The 21455-nt window shown below is 34.6% G+C and overlaps 1 protein-coding gene across 2 annotated transcripts; it reads left to right on the top strand.

The window, feature by feature from the left end:
* The first annotated feature begins 13938 nt into the window (after positions 1 to 13938).
* LOC133734321 (NAD-dependent protein deacetylase SRT1) lies at positions 13939 to 21387 on the top strand. 2 transcript variants are annotated; one of them, XM_062161950.1, is made up of 14 exons: positions 13939 to 14158; positions 15217 to 15246; positions 15353 to 15445; positions 16001 to 16120; positions 16462 to 16562; positions 16733 to 16841; positions 17041 to 17120; positions 17961 to 18039; positions 18264 to 18317; positions 18494 to 18590; positions 19230 to 19312; positions 20012 to 20079; positions 20368 to 20470; positions 20708 to 21387. In XM_062161950.1, the coding sequence occupies exons 1-14, from the start codon at positions 14060 to 14062 to the stop codon at positions 20999 to 21001; spliced, it is 1410 nt and encodes a 469-aa protein (XP_062017934.1). In that variant the 5' UTR covers positions 13939 to 14059; the 3' UTR covers positions 21002 to 21387. The 2 variants fall into 2 exon arrangements, with proteins under 2 accessions (XP_062017934.1, XP_062017935.1); XM_062161951.1 differs by lacking the exon at positions 13939 to 14158 and having other exon boundaries at positions 15996 to 16120.
* The last annotated feature ends 68 nt before the right edge of the window (positions 21388 to 21455 follow it).

Raw genomic sequence — 21455 nt, 5'->3', positions numbered from 1 at the left:
TAGGTTCACAGTTCACACGTACAGAAATGAAGATTACAGACATACGCAATTTTGACTCGGTCGATATATGAATTTCACGCGAAGGAGAAAAAACATTTTGCCTTTTTTCTCTTCACACGTACAGAAATGAAGATTACACAGACACACCCAGTTTTAAACTCAGTCGACATTTCACTAAATTTCACACGAAGGAGAAAGAACATTTTTTCTATTTTTCAATTCACATGTACATAAATGAAGATTACACAAACAAACTCAGTTTGAACTCAGTCGACACATGAATTTCACGTCAAGAAGAAAGAACATTTTACTATTTTTCTCTTCTTCATGAAAACTATTTGATGTCTGTCAGGAATTCAAATTGAGGTAGGCTAAAATTTACCTTACGTTGTCAAAGAAAGTTCTTCTTTAAATTTTGGCATAGACTACTATGTTTTGATGAAATATCTCAATAGTATAACACTTATTACAAAATGTCTAATATTCATTTTTACATCCTCAACAAGATTATGTATAAAAATATCATCTAAAATCAAATAATAACTGAACTCGATCTTAAGAGAAAAAAAAAATATTTGATAATGTGAGGGCATTTAACAAGCAAGAAAAAGAATTCTAGTATGGGGGACATAATGAGCTTTCCCCAACAAAATGCATATTTTTACTTGAATCAGACAGTGGAAAATTGAACACAATTCAAAGGTAAATATGCAATGCAAATAAAATTTAAACTATTTAAGTTGCGCTCTTCGATTACCTAAAGCGTAAAACTCATCAAGAACTAAATTTGAATAAATAGTATCAACTATTTCTCTCTCAATATGCACTATCATTAAATCTGCAAGAAAATCATCATTCATCTTATTTCGAAGTCGGTTTTTAATGAGATTGATGGCTAAAAATGCTCTCTCTGTTGTTGCATGTAGAAACAGAAAGAGTCATCACTAGATGGACTAATCTCTCAATCAACAAAAATGGAGTTCTTATGTTAACAAATTTTTGACATAATTCAGAAAGGGTGCTTAGATCATGGAATTCTATAAAATTAGAGTGTTAATACTCAAAATGATCCAACTAGTCTCTTAGATCATTCAAATTTCTGACATCATGAGGATAAAAGTTCTCAACCAAACCACATATTTTGACAATGTCAAATGATTGGAAATCAAATCAAATCAAATCAAGGATCCAATGCAGAATTTAGAATAAAGAATTCCTTGTTTGCTCATTGAATCTATTGTTTAGTTCAATCAATTGAAAATCAATTACGACAATGAATATTTCAACATAATAATAATGCTCAATGGTGACATAATTTTGTTGTTGAGAAAAATGGCATATACCTTTCATATGACGAGCACTAAAATCTGGAATATTAATTGTATGTATGTCACAAAACTATACAACATGCACTAGCAAAGAAATCAACCCAACCAGCTCTCTCAACTTTTCAAGACAACCTTTCCTACTAGAAACTAGATTCATGACATTTATAATTTTTTGAGACTGTTCTTGCAGTGACTTACAAAGGGTATTTATGATTCCCATAGTCTTGGCCAACAATAATAAGCAAAACACAAAGTCAAAAGATCTTAGAGCTTTAAAGCACCCAAAGCCTCTCTCAAATTTTGCCATTAAGTCCGTTATCCATCATGTTTTTCAAAATCGAACTAGTTGAGTTAAACAATTTCATGTAGTTCTTGATAGAATAATGATATGAACTCCACCAAGTAGCTCCCGCTCTTTGCAAAATTACATGTCTGATTAGTTCATTTACTAGTTTCAAGTTCCCTAGCAAGTAGCAACAGTTTGTTCCACAACTTCAACTTCTTTACTAGATTTTAACTCAAAAACACACTTAGCAAATGAGTCGACAACATTAATAACACTAGTAGCATTTGAATAGCATTTGAAAACATAAATGGAAAGATGCAATTGCTATTTATAGTAAGTTTCCCGAAATAGTAACTTCTCCATTTCAAATAGCAACTTCTTCATACGAACTCCGATTTTCACGAGCTATGTGTCCAATAACTCGGTTTAACGTGCTCTACAACTTTTTAGAAAGAAGTTTCTTCGAAAAGTGAATCATAGATAAAGTCAACATTTAGAGCCTCTAAAAGTTCGAAATGAAAGTAAAAGATAAAGATTTTAATTGTTTACCATCTAAATAATCGGTAAACAGATAATTCTAGGTATGAGTGTAACACTTACAGCCTCTATAATAGCCTAAAGCCGCAGCTAATCTTGCTTTATATATTATGGTGGCTATGGATTTATGACTTTATCGACATCTCTAAATAAATTTTTTAAGCTTATCCAATTTTGCATGGACTTATAGTGAGGTGAACTAGTCTTCCCTACATGCTTTTTATAGGGACACTAAACTCTACCTATTTTTTTCCAATCATTAAACCCATAAGAAATTAATAGAGGATGCCTCAGAGGATTGCTATCAAAAAGAAATCATGGAAGAAAAATGCTATATCATTCTCAGAGTACTCAAGCCAAGGATATAGAAGCTATGCTGCCAAAACAAATAAGGGACAATTGTATAAATATAGAACATGCCAGAAATTCTTTACCGTTTCAGGGAAATCTGGATGAGAGAGCCATACTTTTTGAAAGCGATTAATGTTGTCTAAATTTCATCTAAGATAACAGTTAGTTGGATTTCAATGTTATCTGAAATGCAATTAATATGACAATCTTTTGGATTCATGTGTTGTCTTGGATGAATTCAGACCACACATTTTTTCTTCTTGTTGTTGGCTGAATTTAACATTATATAACATGTTTGAGGAAAGGTTAAAAAAATGTAAACCCTAACTTGAACTTAACGAGCATTTTCGGGGACTAGCCCGCTTCCCATTACTCAAGAGGGAAATTCCTCGCACATAATTAATTGCTAATGTTGTCTGAATGTTATTTAAGATAACATTGACTTTGATGCATTTGTTGCCTTGAATGAACCTCATAGCACACGTATTTTTCCTTCTTGTTATCCTTTTTTCCTTTAAGTTGGATGCCAATGTTGTCTGAATAGCTTCAAGATGACAAGTTGCTAGATGCCAATGTTGTCTGAATACCTTTAAGATGACCAGTTGCTAGATAAAAGTGTTTACTGAATTTTCCTCAGACAATATGTGTTATACATTTTTGGACTTTTTTGTTGTGCAATAGTTTGCAATACTACAGTTACTAATCCCATTTATGTTGTTGGAATTGAATTTGCAATATTGATATGGAAATAGCACTACAAGAGAAAATAGCAAAAGCGAGGAATTTCATGGTGACAACCAGTTTGTCGTATAAAGTTGGTATTTGCGAGAAATTGACAATTGTCGCCCATGTGACATTATGCGACACCTAATTCCTCGCAATATATCAATTAGGCGACAATTTCTACTAATTGTTGGTTAATGTTTATGTGACAACTTTAACTTCCTCGCAAAAGATTAATTAGGTGACGACTTCTGCGGGTTGTAGTTAAAATGTTTATGTGACAACTAGATATTCGTCGCTGAAAACTGGTTTAGCGACAATTTCTGTAAGTTGTCTGTTAATGTTTATGTGACAACTTTAACTTCCTCGCAAAAGACCAATCGAGCGACAACTTTTACGGGTTGTCACTTAATGTTTATGCGGCAACTATAACTTCCTCACCAAAAACCAATTAGGCGATGATTTCTGTGAGTTGTCGGTTAATGTTTATGTGACAACTGTAACTTCCTCGCAATAGATTAATTAAGCGGTGACTTCTACGGGTTGTCGCTTAATGTTTATGCGACAACTAGAATTTCCTCGCAGAAGATCAATTAAGCGACGACTTTTACGGTTTGTCGCTTAATGTTTATGCGACAATTGAAATTGCCTCGTAGATGATTAGCTAGGCAACGACTCATACAAGTTGTCGGTTAATGTTTATGAGGCAACTATAAATTCCTCGTAAAAGATCAATTAGGACTTCAATGAATTGTCACTTAATGATTATGCGACAATTGAAATTTTCTTATAGAAAATCAATTTGGTGACTACTTATTCAGGTTGCCACTTAATGATTATACGACAATTGAAATTTTCTCGCATAAAACCAATTAGGCAACGACTTGTACAAGTTATCACTTAATGTTTATGTGACAACTGAAATTTCCTCGCTTTTGATTTGACAATTTCTATGGGTTGTCGCTTAATGTTTATGCAGCAACTGAAACTTTCTCTTAAGAAACCAATTAGGCGATGACTTTTATGAGTTGTTGCTTGATTAAGAATATTAAAAAAAGTTTATGTGCTTAACATATTGATGCCTAAAATTGGCACTGTCAATTAAGATAACATTGTCGAGATTAATTAAGGTCAGCAATCCTATATGACAGCTAGCATGATAAGCGAGTGGTGGTCCAAAGCCTATCTAATGCATACGATTGACATTCATCATAAACTATATTTATAGAGGTGTCAGATCTCCATCTTCTTGTAGAAGTAAGGTTCTATATCATTCTTGATTTATGTTACACTTGTTTTCCATGTAACATATGAATTCAGGTCCTTAATGACTCCAAGCCCATTTCCACATAAAATTCCCTATTCAGTTCAACCCAGGCCTTTTGATATCAACTCAGCCTTAGGGTAATTTTACCGTATCAACATGACACACTTGGATAACTAAAAGATTCTCTAGTTTGATTTATTCTTTACCAAATAACTTTATAATATTATGTTTTAAAACATGACCTACTTATATCATGAAAGTGTACAATCAACATTTTTAACCACAAAAAAGAGTGAACGAGCAAGTGAACAATTAGCTTGTTATTCTCCATTGTTTGATTTAGATTCAATAAAGGTTGAGTACGATAGAGCAGAGAATCAATTGAGTTGTCTACGTAACAAGCTTGTAAGAGATAATAATCTCACTAAGAAACAGAAGAAAATAGATTGATCATATCACATCGTCTAAGTAACATTTCCCTATAACTTTTATTCTAAGCTCTTAGATTACTTTGTTAATTTGTACTTTTGAATTAACTTAGAAATCGCAGCTTTATACAAGGTACCAAATAGTTGTCCGCTTTTGTTCAACGGAATAAGATTTAACGAATTACAGCTTTTACTAGAAAGGTAAGAGTCTTGCTTGGACTATCAGACTACAATAAAATTAAAATTTGTTGCATAATGTCCTACAGCAGCAGTGTCTTCTGGAGTTTAAATCCTAAATTTTAAACTCAAAATAATATAAAATACGAATGAATTTTGTTTTTTTTTTAAAAAAGGGCGCCATCCAATTGAAGATAAAGACGCAAACCATAAAAATGAGTGGATAAAAAGAATAGAATGGTTTAAAGACGCAAACCATAAAAATGTCTTGATTACAATTAACACTTGCACCTTTTTTATTTGCTGATTGATACAGGAAGAAATTGAAGCTCCTATGTGGGTTCTCACATTAGAAGTCAGTTCAAACAACCAAGATGGGTGAGTTCAATTATATAATGTTTCAAGTTCTCATGCATTATCCCATGATTTAGTTTATCTGCCAACAATACAAAGATCTGAATAATATTTGGGTTTCTTCTTTTTGGATTTGTGAGATAGCTAGCTTGATTATTTGTTGATGTTAGTAATAGTCTTTCATAGTTTTATGTTGTCAATTAACAAAATACGGGTTTACTTACACCTGAAACATGTATATTGACATATATATATATATATATATATATATATATATTATATTATGAATTCAAGTTTGGTATAGTGTTCGGTGTAATCATGTATACCATCTATTAATGATACAGGTTTTCACATGTGGGGAATTTGTCTTTTGTTATGGGCATATATAAAGATACAAACCGGCCAATATTTAGGCCTAGCAGGCTTGTAGAGACAATGAATGGAATTCCTTGCAAGCAGGTAAGTTTTATCAAAATTGTTATAGGTACTTGATAGTTAGGTTTTGATTATAGATGAATAAGTGTGTAAGTGATGGACATTATCCAATAACATCGATTTTGATTATGGGAGTCTTGACCTCTCGTGTCAATAACATCGATTTGGTTTGATTTGTTACATTTTCCTTTTGGAGGCTTCCTTCAAGACAAATGTTAATGATGACTTACCAAAATCAATGAAGCAGACATTACAAACAATTTTGTCAATCAATCATACAAACACAAAAAACTTCAATACATTCCGAAAAAGTGATTGATCTCATGTCTCATTTTGGTTTCAACAAAAATAAAAGAAAGCACAATGCAACTATTGATTCCGTTGAAAAAGTACACAACCATTTAAACAAAGTAACTTGTGTTAAATATAGCACTCATGCATGATAATCAAACTTATACACACATTGTTAACAAAACCATCAAACAAAAACACCATCACATCATACACATACAACATAAATAAACAAATAATATCGTGAATAAGAGCCTCATAGGATGTAGAGGTATCAAAGAGAATGAAGAGAGGGATCAAGCAGGTCCAAAAGAGGACGCAACCGAATCAACTCGGCCTGAAGCGATTCATGCGCTTGTTTCGAAATGATGTGAAGGTTTGAAATGTCTCCCGTATTCGTCGACTTGGACTGGTTCAGTATGTTTTCCACAAGATATTCTATGTGATATACAGTTCTGGATATACTTTCTGGGGGGGGGGGGAAAGCTTGTGAAGGGGGATGAAATAACCCAGTAGATATACAGCCTTCACGGAGACAAGCCGAAGTACCAATTCGAGCAGGTAAGTGTCATTGTGAAGGAATACAAGTCCACATTCACCCTAGAAAAAAAAAATACAATCATAGGCAGAAAAAAAGATGATAAAACAACAGAAATTCCCAAAATTAAATTAGAATACATACAAAGACATGTGATAATAGGCGCCAAATATTATAATGACATTCACTAGCTATAACAGCAAGGCCAAGCATAGTCCGAATAGTTTTGTTTCTGGCCATAATAACTCTCTCTCTCCCAGATATCTTATTAACAACATTTCGGATAACTTGAACTCCACCCTTATCCATCTTATGAGGATTGAATAGCACTACAGAAGCTAAAGGATCCAGGAAATTTTCAATGATATACTGCTCATCCCTCTCATCCAGCCGGGGTTTTTGTGTTTGTGCTTTGTCTGGCCTAGCGAGGCAGCGAGCTGTTTGCTGGATCAAATGGACCCAACTTCCTAGTGGCAGGATGAAACGAAGTGTCGCCAAATTTGTTTTCATGCGGCAACATAGTGGACCCAACCCCACTATACATTTTCCATAGGTGTGTCCCACATTTCCACACGAACAAATCTCAAGACAATCCTCAATTTTCAATAAGCACTGTAACTAGATTGAAGTGTGATGAAAATAAAATTGTGAGCCAATAATAGAGGCTAGACACTCTTCCATACCAGTATGTAGGAGCTTTGCAATGGTTGTAGAGTCCATTCCAACAATAAGATTAGAGATGTCTTTAGTGACCGCAAGTTTAAGACCACATTACAATCCCAAGATGTCAAAATTCAAGTTATGAACGAGTCTAGAGGTTAGCTACATAATGTTATTGTTGTCGTTCCTTGATAGCCTTGGGAGGTAAATCCAAAAGGCTAGTGGTCTTAATTTTTCGCAAGTCTGATTATGGTTGACTAAAGTGAGCGGCCACTTGAGGGTGTTGGTGTCACTGACATGGCTTGTGATAACAGCTGGTGTTAGGGTTGACTTGGGCCTCTCTTAGTTTTAGGCTCTTGGACTTGCATTCAAGTTAGGGTCAGGTAGGGCCTAGTTATCTCTGGATTCTATTACTAGGGCCTAGTTCTTCTACAGTTTTGGTTTTCAAGAAAGATGGAAACACCCTCACTTGCTACATAGCCATTTAGGTCAATCCAGTGTCAGCCAAATAGTCACCCTCAAATATAAGGCCAGTTTTGAACCCACGAGGATTAGATTTATTTTCCTAACTAGGGTGTGAACCTAAGGAGAACTAGAATATGAAAAAATACAGTCACAAACCTAAATTCACAAGGAGATCTAGGCTCATGGTGAGTATGTGCATTGTGGTGGTAGTGAATTTGTGGTTGAAAGACTGGTGAACTTTAATTCAACTAAATGCTTCAAATGTAAACTAAACTATAATAACTAAAAAGAACAAGTGGCTTGAGTTAGGGCTTAGGTTGTTCACCAAAGCCTCCCTTGCAAGTATTGATGTTCAAACTATAAATGATACAATCGTAAGTATCTAATTACCCTCTTAGCATCCGGATAAGATTACCAAGGCCTAAACTCCTTTGATTTTATCAATTTTCACCAGATAAGTGAGGAACTAACTACTCAAGAACAAGTTATATTACAGGAAAAGTATCAATTCTTTGCTCCTAGATGCATAAAGGTTTGAGTTTAGGTAATCAAGCAAGCAAACCAATCCTAGATCTAGGTGATTTTATCTCACTACCCTCACATGCACACCTAGTCTGTTATCATGTTTTTAATGTCCAAAGTAAGCTATTCTCTAAATATTGTTCATGTAATGACAAATGTAAGATATTCAAATTAGCTAGATTCAAATATAAACATTCATTTTTTTGATTTAGCATGTGAAGGTGACTATGGAAATTGCATTAAATAATATTCAAACATCAATTCATTATAAGTTTGGCTAGGGTTGAAACAAAGTACTACTCACTCACTCATAATTACATATACTAACTTCATAATCAAATTAAATACCAAAATATAATCTACAGTAAAAGGGATAGAGTTGGCTTAGTGGTGTGTTGGATGGTCCCCAAGCTCATGTCTTGGTAGTGGTGGTGATTCTTTTTCCTTCTTGCTCTTGAAGATTTGATGATAAAAGATAGTGAAACTTGGATTATGTATTGTGTGAATAGGTGGAGTAGATGGAGAAAATGATGATAGAAATGAGGATGGAGAAATAATGTGTAGTAGTGGTGTTACTGAAGGAGATAGAGATTGAAAGAAGAAGAAGATTTGGATTTTTGGGAGGTGGAGTGTTGGGAACATTGTGGCAACCAGAGAACTCTATAAAACGAGAAAGAGAGAAGGTTTAATAGAGGATAGAAAAGGAGAGGAGTAGCTAGCTCTCTTAAAAACTAGCAAAAAAAAGTGTTGGAGTGAGTTTTGGTCCTAAAACTGTAAAAGATATATTAGAGATGGACTAAAAAAAATGAAGTAATTATGAACTATTAGAGAGAGTAGAGTAGGAAAAAATGGCTAAGAGAGAGGGAGAGAGTAGCTAGGCAATTGCATGGGAAACAAGCAAAGGAAGAGTGTAGAGATGGTTATGGGTCACCAAAGTCAAAGGGACAAGCATGGAAGAAAAGATGTGCATAGTGATGCCTATTATCCAAATGATAATAGGATGAATGTAATAATGTTACTCCACCTCCTTGCTCCTCCTTCATTGTGATCGGAAAAGATATGACACCATCACAAGTTGTGGTTGGCCGCCACTTGTGCCGTCATTTGAAGTGGTTCCCCGGAATTCAGAATTTTAGGTGGCGTTCGGTAACGCTTTCAAGTCATCTTTTTCATTTTATAAAATGAAAATTGCTTGAAAATGCGTTCGTTGGTCTGTTTTCAAAAATGTAGAAAATAAAAATTGGAAATAATTTTTTATTTTACTCGTAAAACAGGAAAACGACAAATAGACGTTTTCACCTTTTCATTCTCATATTTTAGAAAACACGGAGATATATTTTCCAAAACAAAGAAAAAAAAGAACGTGCTCTCTTCTTCCATATTTTCACGTCGCTCTTGTATTTGTTTGGTCTATTATATGAAGGTCTTTAAATTGTTTTCAGAATAAACTACCGGACACATTTTCGGATCTCAAAAATTCAATCTTGTTTTCTCGTTTTCATTTTCAAAATCGGTTTTTGAAAAATCATTTTTAAAAACTTTACCGGACAAGCCCTTACTTTTTGCTCCACATTTTGATCGTCATTCTTCTTAGCTCCGATTCTCTACTTCAAAGCTCAACCTGGATGTTTCTTTCACTCTTGCAATACTTCTAAAATAATGTAAAGTATGGTCTAACATCCCGCCCAAGTTTAGACCCGCAGAGGGTTTGTATGCTTCTCTGGTCCCTAAATGTTGGTTTATGTAATTTCAATCATGATTCCTTTTGGTATTGGTAATTATCTCGAATTTGATAGATATATTTCAAGCGGTTTATGGATAAGGAGTTGCTCCTATTTGTTTACTAGGAAATGACATTCGGTTTATACCATAATCACATGCTACGGTGAACGAAGGGCACGTTGATTATTTTTTTCAAAGATACAAATATGTTCTTTGTTTGTAAAATTCTCTTTTCAACAAGCTCATTTTGAATTTTTTATCAATGGTATTGCTCTACTAAAAATAGCACGCAATTTAAAACCCTTTTTGTTGTCAAGTTGTAGTAGTGAAAGTAAGGGATCGTTCTACGCCAAGGATCAAGGGTTCACCTTCAATTTATGTAACCTACAAAACAAAGAAAACTAAAATATTAAACTACAGTATGAAATAAATTGAAAAACACAATTGGGGGGAATTGTTGATTAATTCTACCGAAATTAAAGTAAGAACAAAAGATGAATTTAAAGTAAAGTTTGTGAATATGATGATGAGCAGTTAGGAGTTCGTTATCCACCACTAAACACAATCCAAGTTCCAATTTATCTTCCTATGTTTATTACTAAGTCATGAGATAGAGATTGACCAAGTTACAAAGCTAGAAGCAAGCTAAGTACCTTATATTACTTCCCTATAATGTTCTAACAAGATCAAGCGCCGTTATTAGAACCTTTTGAAAACATGCAACATAGAGATCACAAGCGACTCCTACATTTAGCAAGTTCTAAAGCATTAAGCACATGTGGAAGGCTGTCAATCTAAGTGTACAAACTAGTACAACAAGCGTGTCTAATTGCATTCCTCATCTTTGGTACACACCTAAGCGAGAGGCTTTACTACTTTGGTTAAAATCACAAAACTATTAGGTGAATTGCTATTTAACCTAGCACCAATTACATGCATATCCTATATGTTTGCAACCACATAAAACATACATATAAAAGACTCATCTAATCCAGAACCAAAGAACAATCTCATTGACAAAGTAACTAAAACATAGAAATTTATTATGAAACTTGAACCATAGTTTAGGGCTTCAAACTAGCCCCTAACACAAAAGTATTTAGCTACTCATTGTTCTAAGGTAAACACACAGTAACATATTGAAAATAAAAGGACAAAGTCGCAGAAAAAGGGAGTGAAGAGACACGGTGGATGTTGCTTGAAGATGGATGTTCACGGTGGTGGTAGACGGCGACTTTGGCGGCTTCTTTTCCTTATGCTTGTATGGAGCTTCGAAAATCAGAGAGCTAGGGCTGTTTTTAGGCGTGAAAAAATGTATGATATGGTCCCCCTTTGACGCCAAGAAGCCTCCTCTTTTAATTGTTTACAAGCCCCTAGTTTTTCTCCTCAAAACCGGGTTGAGTTCTCCTTATTCTTCTCCAATTCCACTTGCTTAGCTGCCACACCATCTTCTGAACCTTCCTTAAGTCTCTCTAACCATCTCTTGATAAGTATAAAGCAACAAAAATCCAATAAAATTCGTCCCAAAATCTGCCAAGAATATCTTCAGAAATTATAGCCTTTAATTCACTTTCCTTTCTCAACTAGGATTGATTTTCCTCTCCATGTTTGATAAGGGTTCCTGGCAGATTCGAAGGTGATATTCTGTCACATAACACTTATGATGTCACCCTTCAAAACCGTGCAAAAACCTTCTAGAAACCTTCTTGAAACATGGCCCAACAACGGTCTTGAAAATGCTTCGCAGAAAAACTTGTCAGAAATTCTAGATTTTCCTTATCCTCTGCTCATCTTTGCAGCATCGTAACTTATACATTACACCACCTTTCTGGATGATTCTTGACTCTAAACTTCTCTACAACATATATTCTTTAAATATGGGAAGAGAAATTCATGATTTTCGTCCCTTAAGTCCAGTATAAAAGTCCTTGAAAAAGCTTCCTAAAAAGCTGATGGAAACAGTCTTATCTGGGTACCAACTTTGAGCACAGCCTCTGGCTTCCTCTTTATCATTCTGGACTAAATCTTTGCCTGAAGTTATAGTAGAACATATGATCTTCAAATTTTGCAAGGCCTTTCTTCATAACTCCACTCCAAAGGTCTTCAAAACAGCTTCCCAAGATAGAAGAAAATAAGGCAGACTCTAGTACTTTGTTTCCTGCTTCTTTGCAACTGTTTTTCATGGAAACATTCTCCATCTTCTCTTGAGTTTTAGGACCAATGAATGACCAGAATCCATCCTATGCATCACTACTTCATGTGAAGTTCCTTGATTTCACCATTGTAGCTCTCTCTTCTCCTTAACTGCTTCTCAAAGTACCTAAGAAAGTAACAAAGTTAAATTGATCTTTTTAAGGAATAAACTAAGCAAAAGTATAAAGGTTTGAACGATAAATTTGTCGCATTTTATGCTCCTATCAGGTATTTGCTTAAAGGGGTTTTGGCCTAAGAGACTTGATCTTGACTCCTTTATTAAGTGTATGTATGTCTCTGGCCATTGGCTATTGACTCAGCATGCAATCAATTTCTCCTAAGCAAAAAATGGAATTCTTCCATATATCGAGAGTCCTTGAGCAAAATGTTAAGTAAATAATCGGAGTTCATCTTCCCAGTTATGATTTTGAAGATGATTTTATACGGGATGAAATTAGCTGTCCCCAAATATACTATCCCCATTCTGTTCCCATGCATTCATTGGTCCACAAAGAATAAAAAATGGAACAAAAGATTAAAAAAATATTTTCTTAATCTTTGTTGACCAATGAATGTATGAGGATAGAATATGGATAGTGTATTGGGAACAGCTGATTTCATCTCGATTTTATACATGGACTGGTTATTAATGGTGTACTTTTCATTCAATCAACCACTTGAATTCAATTTAATGTGAAAGTCATGATATCCACAATATTTATGATACTTTGAACAAAATGTGGAGGCTCAATCTTCAGCCCAAGGTAAAAGAAATTTCAAGATTCTTGTTGAGAGGAAGAAAATGATTCAAGCTCGAATGCATAGATTCAATGAGACTATCAATCATGATTGCTGTTTTTCTGAAATTTAGAGGAAGATCTCAATAATCTCTTTTGCTCCTACTCTTTGGCATAGGAGGTTTGGAGATGTTTATTGAATTTTTCAAGCCCTTTTGATGCACGTAATTTGATCCAATGATACAAAACCAAAATTGTGGTTTGAATAATAATGATGGTAGTACTTTTATGGGAAAAAAAAAAAATCTTTTGATTTGTTGGCAGATTTGGGAGACCAAACATAAGTGGCTATTCAGACAAACTCTACAACACCCTTCAAAAGTGTTATTTGATATTGCTAGGTGAAAATTATTGGAAGCTAAACTTACAAATGCACGTATCAATTGCATACCATCATACTTTATTCGTTCTTTTGTTCTGAATAATAACGCAGCCTTTGGCTTTGTTATTAGTGATAAAGCATGGTTTATTGCTCGTGACTAGTGCTAGAAGTGTTAATCATACCACTATTCCAAGTGTTAAAGGTCAGACGTTAAAGAGAAAGGTCTCTTAAAAGCTCTCGGTCAGAATTTCAAAAAAATCTAATAGAATATAACTTGAAAATGATTCCAGACTTATTATTGAGCGCATCAATGAAAACAACAATACTTTTTTATGACTTAAAACTATAATTTTGTGAGACAAATTACAATGATGAATCTTAACCACAGTTTAAGAGATGACCGAATATAGCATGATCGTCTGTTCTAGCTTGAAAAAAAAAAAAAAAAAAAATCTTTTAATTTGGAATTTTTTTCTTTTTTAAATTTTAGCTGTCGAGTCTCCTTAAAGAGTCATAAAACTCGGAGCAACCGAGAGGGAACAAAGAAAAGAAACAGAACATAAAAGGCCTCTCTCTCACTCACCACTCTCCCACCTCCGTGTTCTTTTTCATCACACTTACTCCAAACACAGAGTTTTCCAGAGACAAAGTACCTGATTGACCATGTCCTTGGGTTATGCAGAGAAGCTTTCCTACATTGAAGATGTGGGCAGCGTGGGAATGTCTGAACATTTCGACACCCCTGAAGTTCTGCAACAAAAGGTTTGATATTCCTTTCCCTCATTGTCTTCTTTCCTTTTTTCAGCGATGTTTTGTATTGTTTTCTCTTCTCAAAGTTTATCACTTTGCTGATCTTCTGGAATTTTGATACCCATAAATGGTACTTAGGTTTTATGCATAAATTGGGGCAATTCTAGCTTTGGTTGAATGTGGAACGCACTTGTTTTTGATATATCTACATACTTATGAAGATCTGATATCTGGGTTTGGGCGTTTGTTTTCATTTTGATCCAATTTACTTGCTTTCTTCATCAATGAGTTGCACTTGAATCAATTTATGGGTTGTGACATTGCTCCAATACCTTTGCTCTTGTTTATCACAGAAACATTTGTGTATAGAGTTGTAATTTTCAGTTTGACATGTTCAGATGGAAAGTAGTTGAAGTACTCGGATGGAGTCAGACAAAGTCACAATCTTTGTCTTTCTCCTCTATGATTAATTGACTGGGTAAACCTTTATCTTGCCCTTGTAGTTTTTCTGGGGTAGGGCTTGTGCACATGGGTAGCATCAGTGTGGCTATTTTTTGAAGAAAATCTCTGTTCATCCAAATTATGTACTATTTACATGATATCCCAAATATCTGGTTTGGTTTGCTAGAATATGAGTTTCAATGCAATGTGGGTCATAATTTTATTCTGTCCGGTAGGAGTTTCAATGCAATCTGATATTGAACTTCACATGAACTTCTCTCTCTTGTGTGTGTATTTGTTTGTAGTTGCATTATAGTATGCATATCTCATTGAGAATTCAAGAGTCCTGGATTTATCCCTCAGTTACAGAATTGATTTATTTTGGTCAAGCAGTTAAAAAATTGTTATACTTGAGTTATTCAACTCTTTTTTCAATATATATTTTCTACAATTGTGATGTGTTCACTAACTGCAAGTTCCATTGCATATATATTCACTTTTGCAATTGCTTATCCTCGTGATCTTTTCTGTGTGCGTTGACTATCCAACATAAGATTTTGTAAATTTTTATGTTTGTCATACTTACATCACCTGTTTGTGTTTGTGGTCTTTTCTTTCCACAATGGCAGATTGAACAGCTTGCCCTGCTGGTACAGAAGGTTTAAACCTACACTTGTCATTATCTGCTTAATTTATGTATTTTTTTTTTTTAATATTAGATCTGATTTTGGTCAAGTTCTTCAAGATTTTTCTTTGTTCTTGCAGAGTAAGCATCTAGTGGTGTTTACAGGTGCAGGAATATCAACTTCTTGTGGTATACCTGATTTTCGAGGTCCAAAGGGAATTTGGACTCTTCAGGTGAGGACCCCAATATTGTGGATTAAGTCTTCTTCTTGGTCTTTTCTGTTAAAACACTAAAAAAGAAATTGCTTTTAGAGGAACTCTTCTTGGTTGGAGGAAAGTGGTGTATTGAATTGAATGTGAGTTTTGAAGGTCTTTATGTTCGATATGATCGACTTGACATCCATCGCAGCTGTACCCTTTTAACGTTTTGATGTAAATGGTTTCTTTTTCCATTTCGTCCCTGCAAAATTAGTAACTCTACTCTAGTTCCTTTCCTTTCAAAAAGCCCCTGTATCTTTCACTGCTTCTCCAATATGTTAACTACCATAGTTAAACTTAGGGTGAAGTCATTAGGCTGCTTAAGTCAGTGTGCACTCAAACAGAGTGCATAACCAGGAAAAATCTTCAAGAAAAAAGGCTTCTGCAACATCAACCATTGTGCATTGACTAACTTATAGAGGAGCAAATGATTTGAAAGAAGTTTAGATTGTCCTTTGCAAGTTCCTCCCTCTCTCTAATTAACCATTTTTCATGAATTCATGGGAAACTGATTTCCATTTACTAGTGCAGCGTGAAGGCAAAGCCTTGCCAGAAGCATCGTTGCCATTTCATCGTGCAATGCCGAGCTTGACTCATATGGCTTTGGTTGCGCTGGAGAGGGCTGGCATACTGAAGTTTGTTATTAGCCAGGTATGATATTGTATTCTATAGCTGCTTCTAGAAATTCCTGTATCTTGAATTGTTTCATGCTAGATACTTGGCTTAGAACCTCTTTCATGTTTTTGGTACTAACTGTTGGAGTCATCAGGAACATATAGTTTTTAGTGTTTTTCAGTGCGGGGTTACTAATTTGAGTGACTCCATCACTCCTTTGGTTCATTTCTTCTTCTTTATTGAATTTTTTTATATATTTTTAATTTTTTTTTAACTTTATTTGTACTATGGTGCTTGCGAGACAATTCCAAGTAGCATCTATTTTTTATGCTCTATTTTGTCTACATTCTTATTAGCTGTTACTTACTAAATGCTAGAATGTTGATGGACTCCATCTTCGATCTGGAATACCAAGGAAGAAACTTGCGGAGTTGCATGGTAACTCCTTTATGGAAGTCTGCCCTTCTTGTGGCATTGAGTAAGGCTTGCTCTACATATCAGCCTATTGTATTATTATATTGTGCTCCCTCTCCTCCCTCCCTTCCCCCCTGTTTGTCTGCTGGAGGTTAATAATTTGTTTCTTGAATGCATGGTTTGTGTCTATCTTTCATTAATTGATATCTAATATAACAATTCAAACATTGGAAGGTATATGCGGGATTTTGAGGTAGAAACTATTGGCCTAAAGGAGACTTCCAGAAGGTGCTCAGATAAAAAGTGTGGAGCAAGGCTTAAGGATACAGTTCTTGACTGGGAGGTATTACTTGCTAATTATTTAATTGCAGATTGGATGTCAATGAGGTGCAAGGTCATTTTGAATTTCAACTAAAAAAAGTATGTGAAAACCAACAAACAAAAAGTGAGAGTGTGTGCAAATGGAGTGGGAAATCGATAATCTTTTGTAAATTAGATAGATTTGTTTAAGGAACCCTCACCTTCTCTCTCTTTGAATGTAGGATGCATTGCCCTCAAAGGAGATGAATCAGGCTGAAAAGCACTGCAGAATGGCTGATGTTGTTTTATGTTTGGGAACAAGGTAACAGTAACGACGGAGATACCCTAATTTAGCTGTCCAAACTTTAGTGACTCTTTTCTTGGTTTTGTTGATGAAAAACTTATGTTGCCCAGTACCATTTGGTCTAGTGGCATAAGTCTCCCCTTCGTAAGTGGGAGTTGTGAGTTCGACTCACGGAAGACTAGTTGTTGTAATTATGAGTTGTTGATGTGATAAAAAAAAAATGTTTATTACTTTATTTGCCTCAAATCATCCAGAAACTATGGCTTTGCATATCACATAACATACACAGATGTACATTAAATGAGCTTATATGTAGACTTTGAAAGTTTTATAATGGTTCATCCTCTTCCATTTTGACTTTTCATTTGCATCCCACTTACTAATTTACTCATGTATTCTATAGCTTTGATATATGACAACTACTATTACTTTTTGGTTCCGATGAATTTTTATACAGATAAATAGTAAAGACTTGAGGTTTGTTGATAGCGATTTCTTTAATTTTAAATTCTTTAAATTTTTTTAAGAGTTTTTTTTTTTTTTTTGTACTTTTTGGCCTTTTATAAGCATTGCATTATATAAGGTCTTGGGCTTCTCTGCCTGTTGCCAACCATGCAACCACTCATTGCCAATTGATTTCTGGTTGGAAGCTCTATTGTTTGGAAAAATGCCAAATTGAAAATCTGAAATGAATTTACGGAAACAACTAGGGAAGAACTGGCCACATCGAACTAGACATATTAGAGTGCTTGGATTTGTGATTATTATTGTTGATATTGTTATTTCTATTTTTATCATTGCCCATCTTCTAGGATACATTAGCAAAGACTTGGCTTTGTGATTGTTATTATTCTGCAGTTTGCAGATCACACCAGCATGCAACCTACCTCTGAGATCACTCCGTGGTGGGGGAAAGATTGTAATTGTTAATCTTCAGGTAATATCATCTTTTGTTCTACCCCGGCAGCTTCATTTTTGTTCAAGATAATGGCTGTTGCTTATGGGAAATATATCTCATTTCATATAGAAAATTGATATTGAGAACTTATTTCATAAGGATTGCGCCCCTCCACTGTTGTTAAACTATGTAAAGACCTATGTTTTACATATATGCTCATTGATCTTCTGGTTGTCTATTATATGCTCTGTTTAATTTCTCAGAAAACTCCAAAGGACAAGAAGGCAACTTTACTGCTCCATGGGCTTGTAGATAAGGTATTGGACCTTACTACCAGTGATTATTATTTTTTTTTGGCTGATGAAAGTGTCATATTTATCGGATGTATTGGAGAAACGTTAATGGCCTGCATTGGTATAAACCAGAATGCTGAGGTACAGTTGGTTTATTTTCTTTCAGACAGAGTGATATTATCTATTCATTTGTATTCCAGGTTATTTCAGGTGTCTTGGACAGTCTAAATCTTCAGATTCCTCCATTTGTTCGGATAGATCTTTTTCAGATCATTCTAACTCAAGCATTGAGTATAGGTAATCTTAATTCATGCTTATTTAAATAGTTTGTACTTGGGTGTAGAGACCGAAACATGCATGCTTGTATTGTATCTGCAGCAGATGCTTTGTGTACTTTTGTTTAAAGGTTACAAACTTACAATTCATTTAACTCTAAATATCAATTATGCGAAAACCTTTTTTTGTTTGTTTTTCCTTTTTCGTTTAAGCTTCTTCCTGGATTGTGGATTGAAATTATGTCCTTTACTTTGCTGTTAATCTTGCAATGAATTACTGTTCTGGAGAGCCTGACTTGTACACTTATTTCTTTGCTTTATAACAAGATGCCTCTTTTATATCATTGTCTTTGCTTAGTAGACCATAGATGTAGGCGTAACTTAACTTGAAGACACTTCCAACATAAATGCTTTTGTAGTTTGCTTGGCAACATGCCATATTTGTCAGAATTTATAAGTCACAGCATTAGTGAATCTATAACATATGTAATACAAAATAATAAGTGGGTGGTTTCTAAATACTTAAATAGTTGGCCCTATATATGAAATGGATTGCTCTCCCCAGTATGCAACAAGTCCCAGGAGTTCACTGGATTGTATACCAATTAGTCAAGGCTATGGTTCACAACTTTCTCATATAGTTCATTCACTTGCATTACAGATGAAAAGTATGTGAACTGGAACCTCCGGGTAGCAAGTGTACATGGACTTAAAGCTCCATTGCCATTCATCAAATCTATTGAGGTGATTATTTAAGAGATTCATTTTGCTGATCTTAGTACTTGGGGTATAAATGAGGCTGAAATTGCCTCATGCTTTCATTTTTCATAGCTTATTTAAATTGCTACAGGCAGCTTTGCATTCTTGTCATTTTACAGATAAGAATGCAGGGATATTTTATTTTTAATTTTAATTTTTATTATTTTTAACTGTAAACATTGAAGAGGTTGACCATCTACACCAAAAATTTCTTATAGAGAATAAGGGGTTATGGAACCCGGATTTTTTTTTTCCCAGTGGTCCACTTAACTGAATCTAGCGCAGTTATGGAAACCCATTATAAGCGAAGACATTAGTACATTTTGTTCGTAGATGTTTCTCAACTTTTATTGTAGCACTGAGAATATGTATTTTTGTTAGAGCTTATTCTTTTGGAATTTACTGGTGTACTCCTCAACAGATATTAAGTGGACTAAACTTTGGAGAACTTTTGCACCCAATAAAACTCTTATACAAGGAGTCAATTATCCTAAACCATTTTATTCTAGCACTGTGAACTGGCACTTGTTTATTGCCTTACCTCAGAACTGATCAACTTAGTGAAAGGAAATATGAGAACTCATTATAGAAATGACATCACTTACAAAATCATCTTGTGGATTACTTGATTACAACAGTTGCTTGTATCTGATGCTAACCATCCTATTCTGGTTTGGAATCCAGATATCCTTCGTAGACAACCAAGATTATAAAGCAGCTATTCTACAGAACGAGCCATTTCAACTGAAAAGGTATTGCAAATGTTGATGAGCTGTATTCAATTTTAAATATAAATATGCCTCAGAAATACTTGAAGCTCAATTGTAAAAATTGTTTAATTCAAAATGAGGGAGCTGTTTGATCCGTAAAAAATAAAGTTAATTATTTATGGAAATTCGTTTTCTATGAAAAATAGCTTTAATGAAAACTCTTGATGATGAATTCCTTGGAGTATCCAATGCTTAGTAATTATTATGATTAAACAGCAGGTATATATCTAACACTCATGTTCTCACATTCTTGTGTTCAATATGTATCAGGAGAACCTCACAGTCAAAATCAATTGAAATGGTTTTGAAATTCAACTTCATTGATGGTTGTGGTTGTCCATTCACAGAGATTAACGTGTCTCTCAATTGGGAGGTGAGACATTAAGCATATCTTTGTTCTTACATGGTGATACACCTTGCAAAGAGATCAATATGACCATCATTGGTTTGCAGTGCTGTCTTGGTTTTGAACTATTATTACTAGCCATGCCCAAATTGTCATCAAAGTAGATAAATAATAGTGACAATTATCTCTGCAAGAACTTGAGTTTTGAATATCCTCAACTCTTTTGAGGGAAATCTGACAAAATTGTGACTTATTGTGGTGCAGGTTTCAACAGACCATTCTAAGCTTGATAAAGATGCCATATTGCAAAAGCTCAGAGACACAGCTACTGATGAATCATGCTGCGGCAAGAATGCTGTTGTTGAGAGAAATTTCATCCCTAGCCCAAAAACTGAGGTTCTTATGTATGCCATTGTAACCAACGTTGTCACGTATAAGAAGACCACTGAAGCTGTGCAAGCTGACACTCTAAGTAATGGGGTTAAAAGGCGGAAGAACGATGGTCCTGCAACATCTAAGAAACGATCTAAAGTGCAAAGGCGCAAATCTAGGCTTTAGAAACTGATGATTGTCTGCTAAGGATAATGCAGTAGACTGCACTTTCTGGTACCATATTTGAATTATATGATGTGGCAGTTGATGTAGCATTTAAACAACGGTCTAACAGTGTTGTTAGTATTAGCCAATGTATAATTGGTACATCAATTGTTATAACATGTTGTGTAAATGTGGTACAAGAAAATGTGGAACACTTGGTATTTGTAAATGTCACTGTTCATTAGGACTAATGAAAAAGTGTGATTAGTAGGAAACTGGGTGAGTTTTGTTAGATAATACACCCAGTAGCCTCAGCTTTGAACATGTATTAGTAAAACTTGTCAAGTCATTTGAAATCACGTTCTTTTGTTTGTTGCTCCTTAATCCTTATAGCCTCGATTCTTATGGCTTGTTTCGTAGCTTCTTTGGGTATTTGTAGTTGTTACTATTTATAGGTGTCATGGCATTCAACCAT

Source organism: Rosa rugosa, chromosome 2 (assembly GCF_958449725.1).
Source record: "Rosa rugosa chromosome 2, drRosRugo1.1, whole genome shotgun sequence".
Classification (NCBI taxonomy): domain Eukaryota; kingdom Viridiplantae; phylum Streptophyta; class Magnoliopsida; order Rosales; family Rosaceae; genus Rosa; species Rosa rugosa.
This window is presented reverse-complemented; position numbering and strand designations above follow the sequence as displayed.

Excerpts from the sequence above, each read along its gene's own strand:
- LOC133734321 (XM_062161950.1), top strand. The coding sequence starts at position 14,060 with ATGTCCTTGGGTTATGCAGAGAAGCTTTCCTACATTGAAGATGTGGGC. Across the intron at positions 16,121-16,461 it reads TGAAGTTTGTTATTAGCCAG|AATGTTGATGGACTCCATCT; the intron begins GTATGATATTGT and ends ACTAAATGCTAG. Across the intron at positions 20,080-20,367 it reads GAGCCATTTCAACTGAAAAG|GAGAACCTCACAGTCAAAAT; the intron begins GTATTGCAAATG and ends AATATGTATCAG.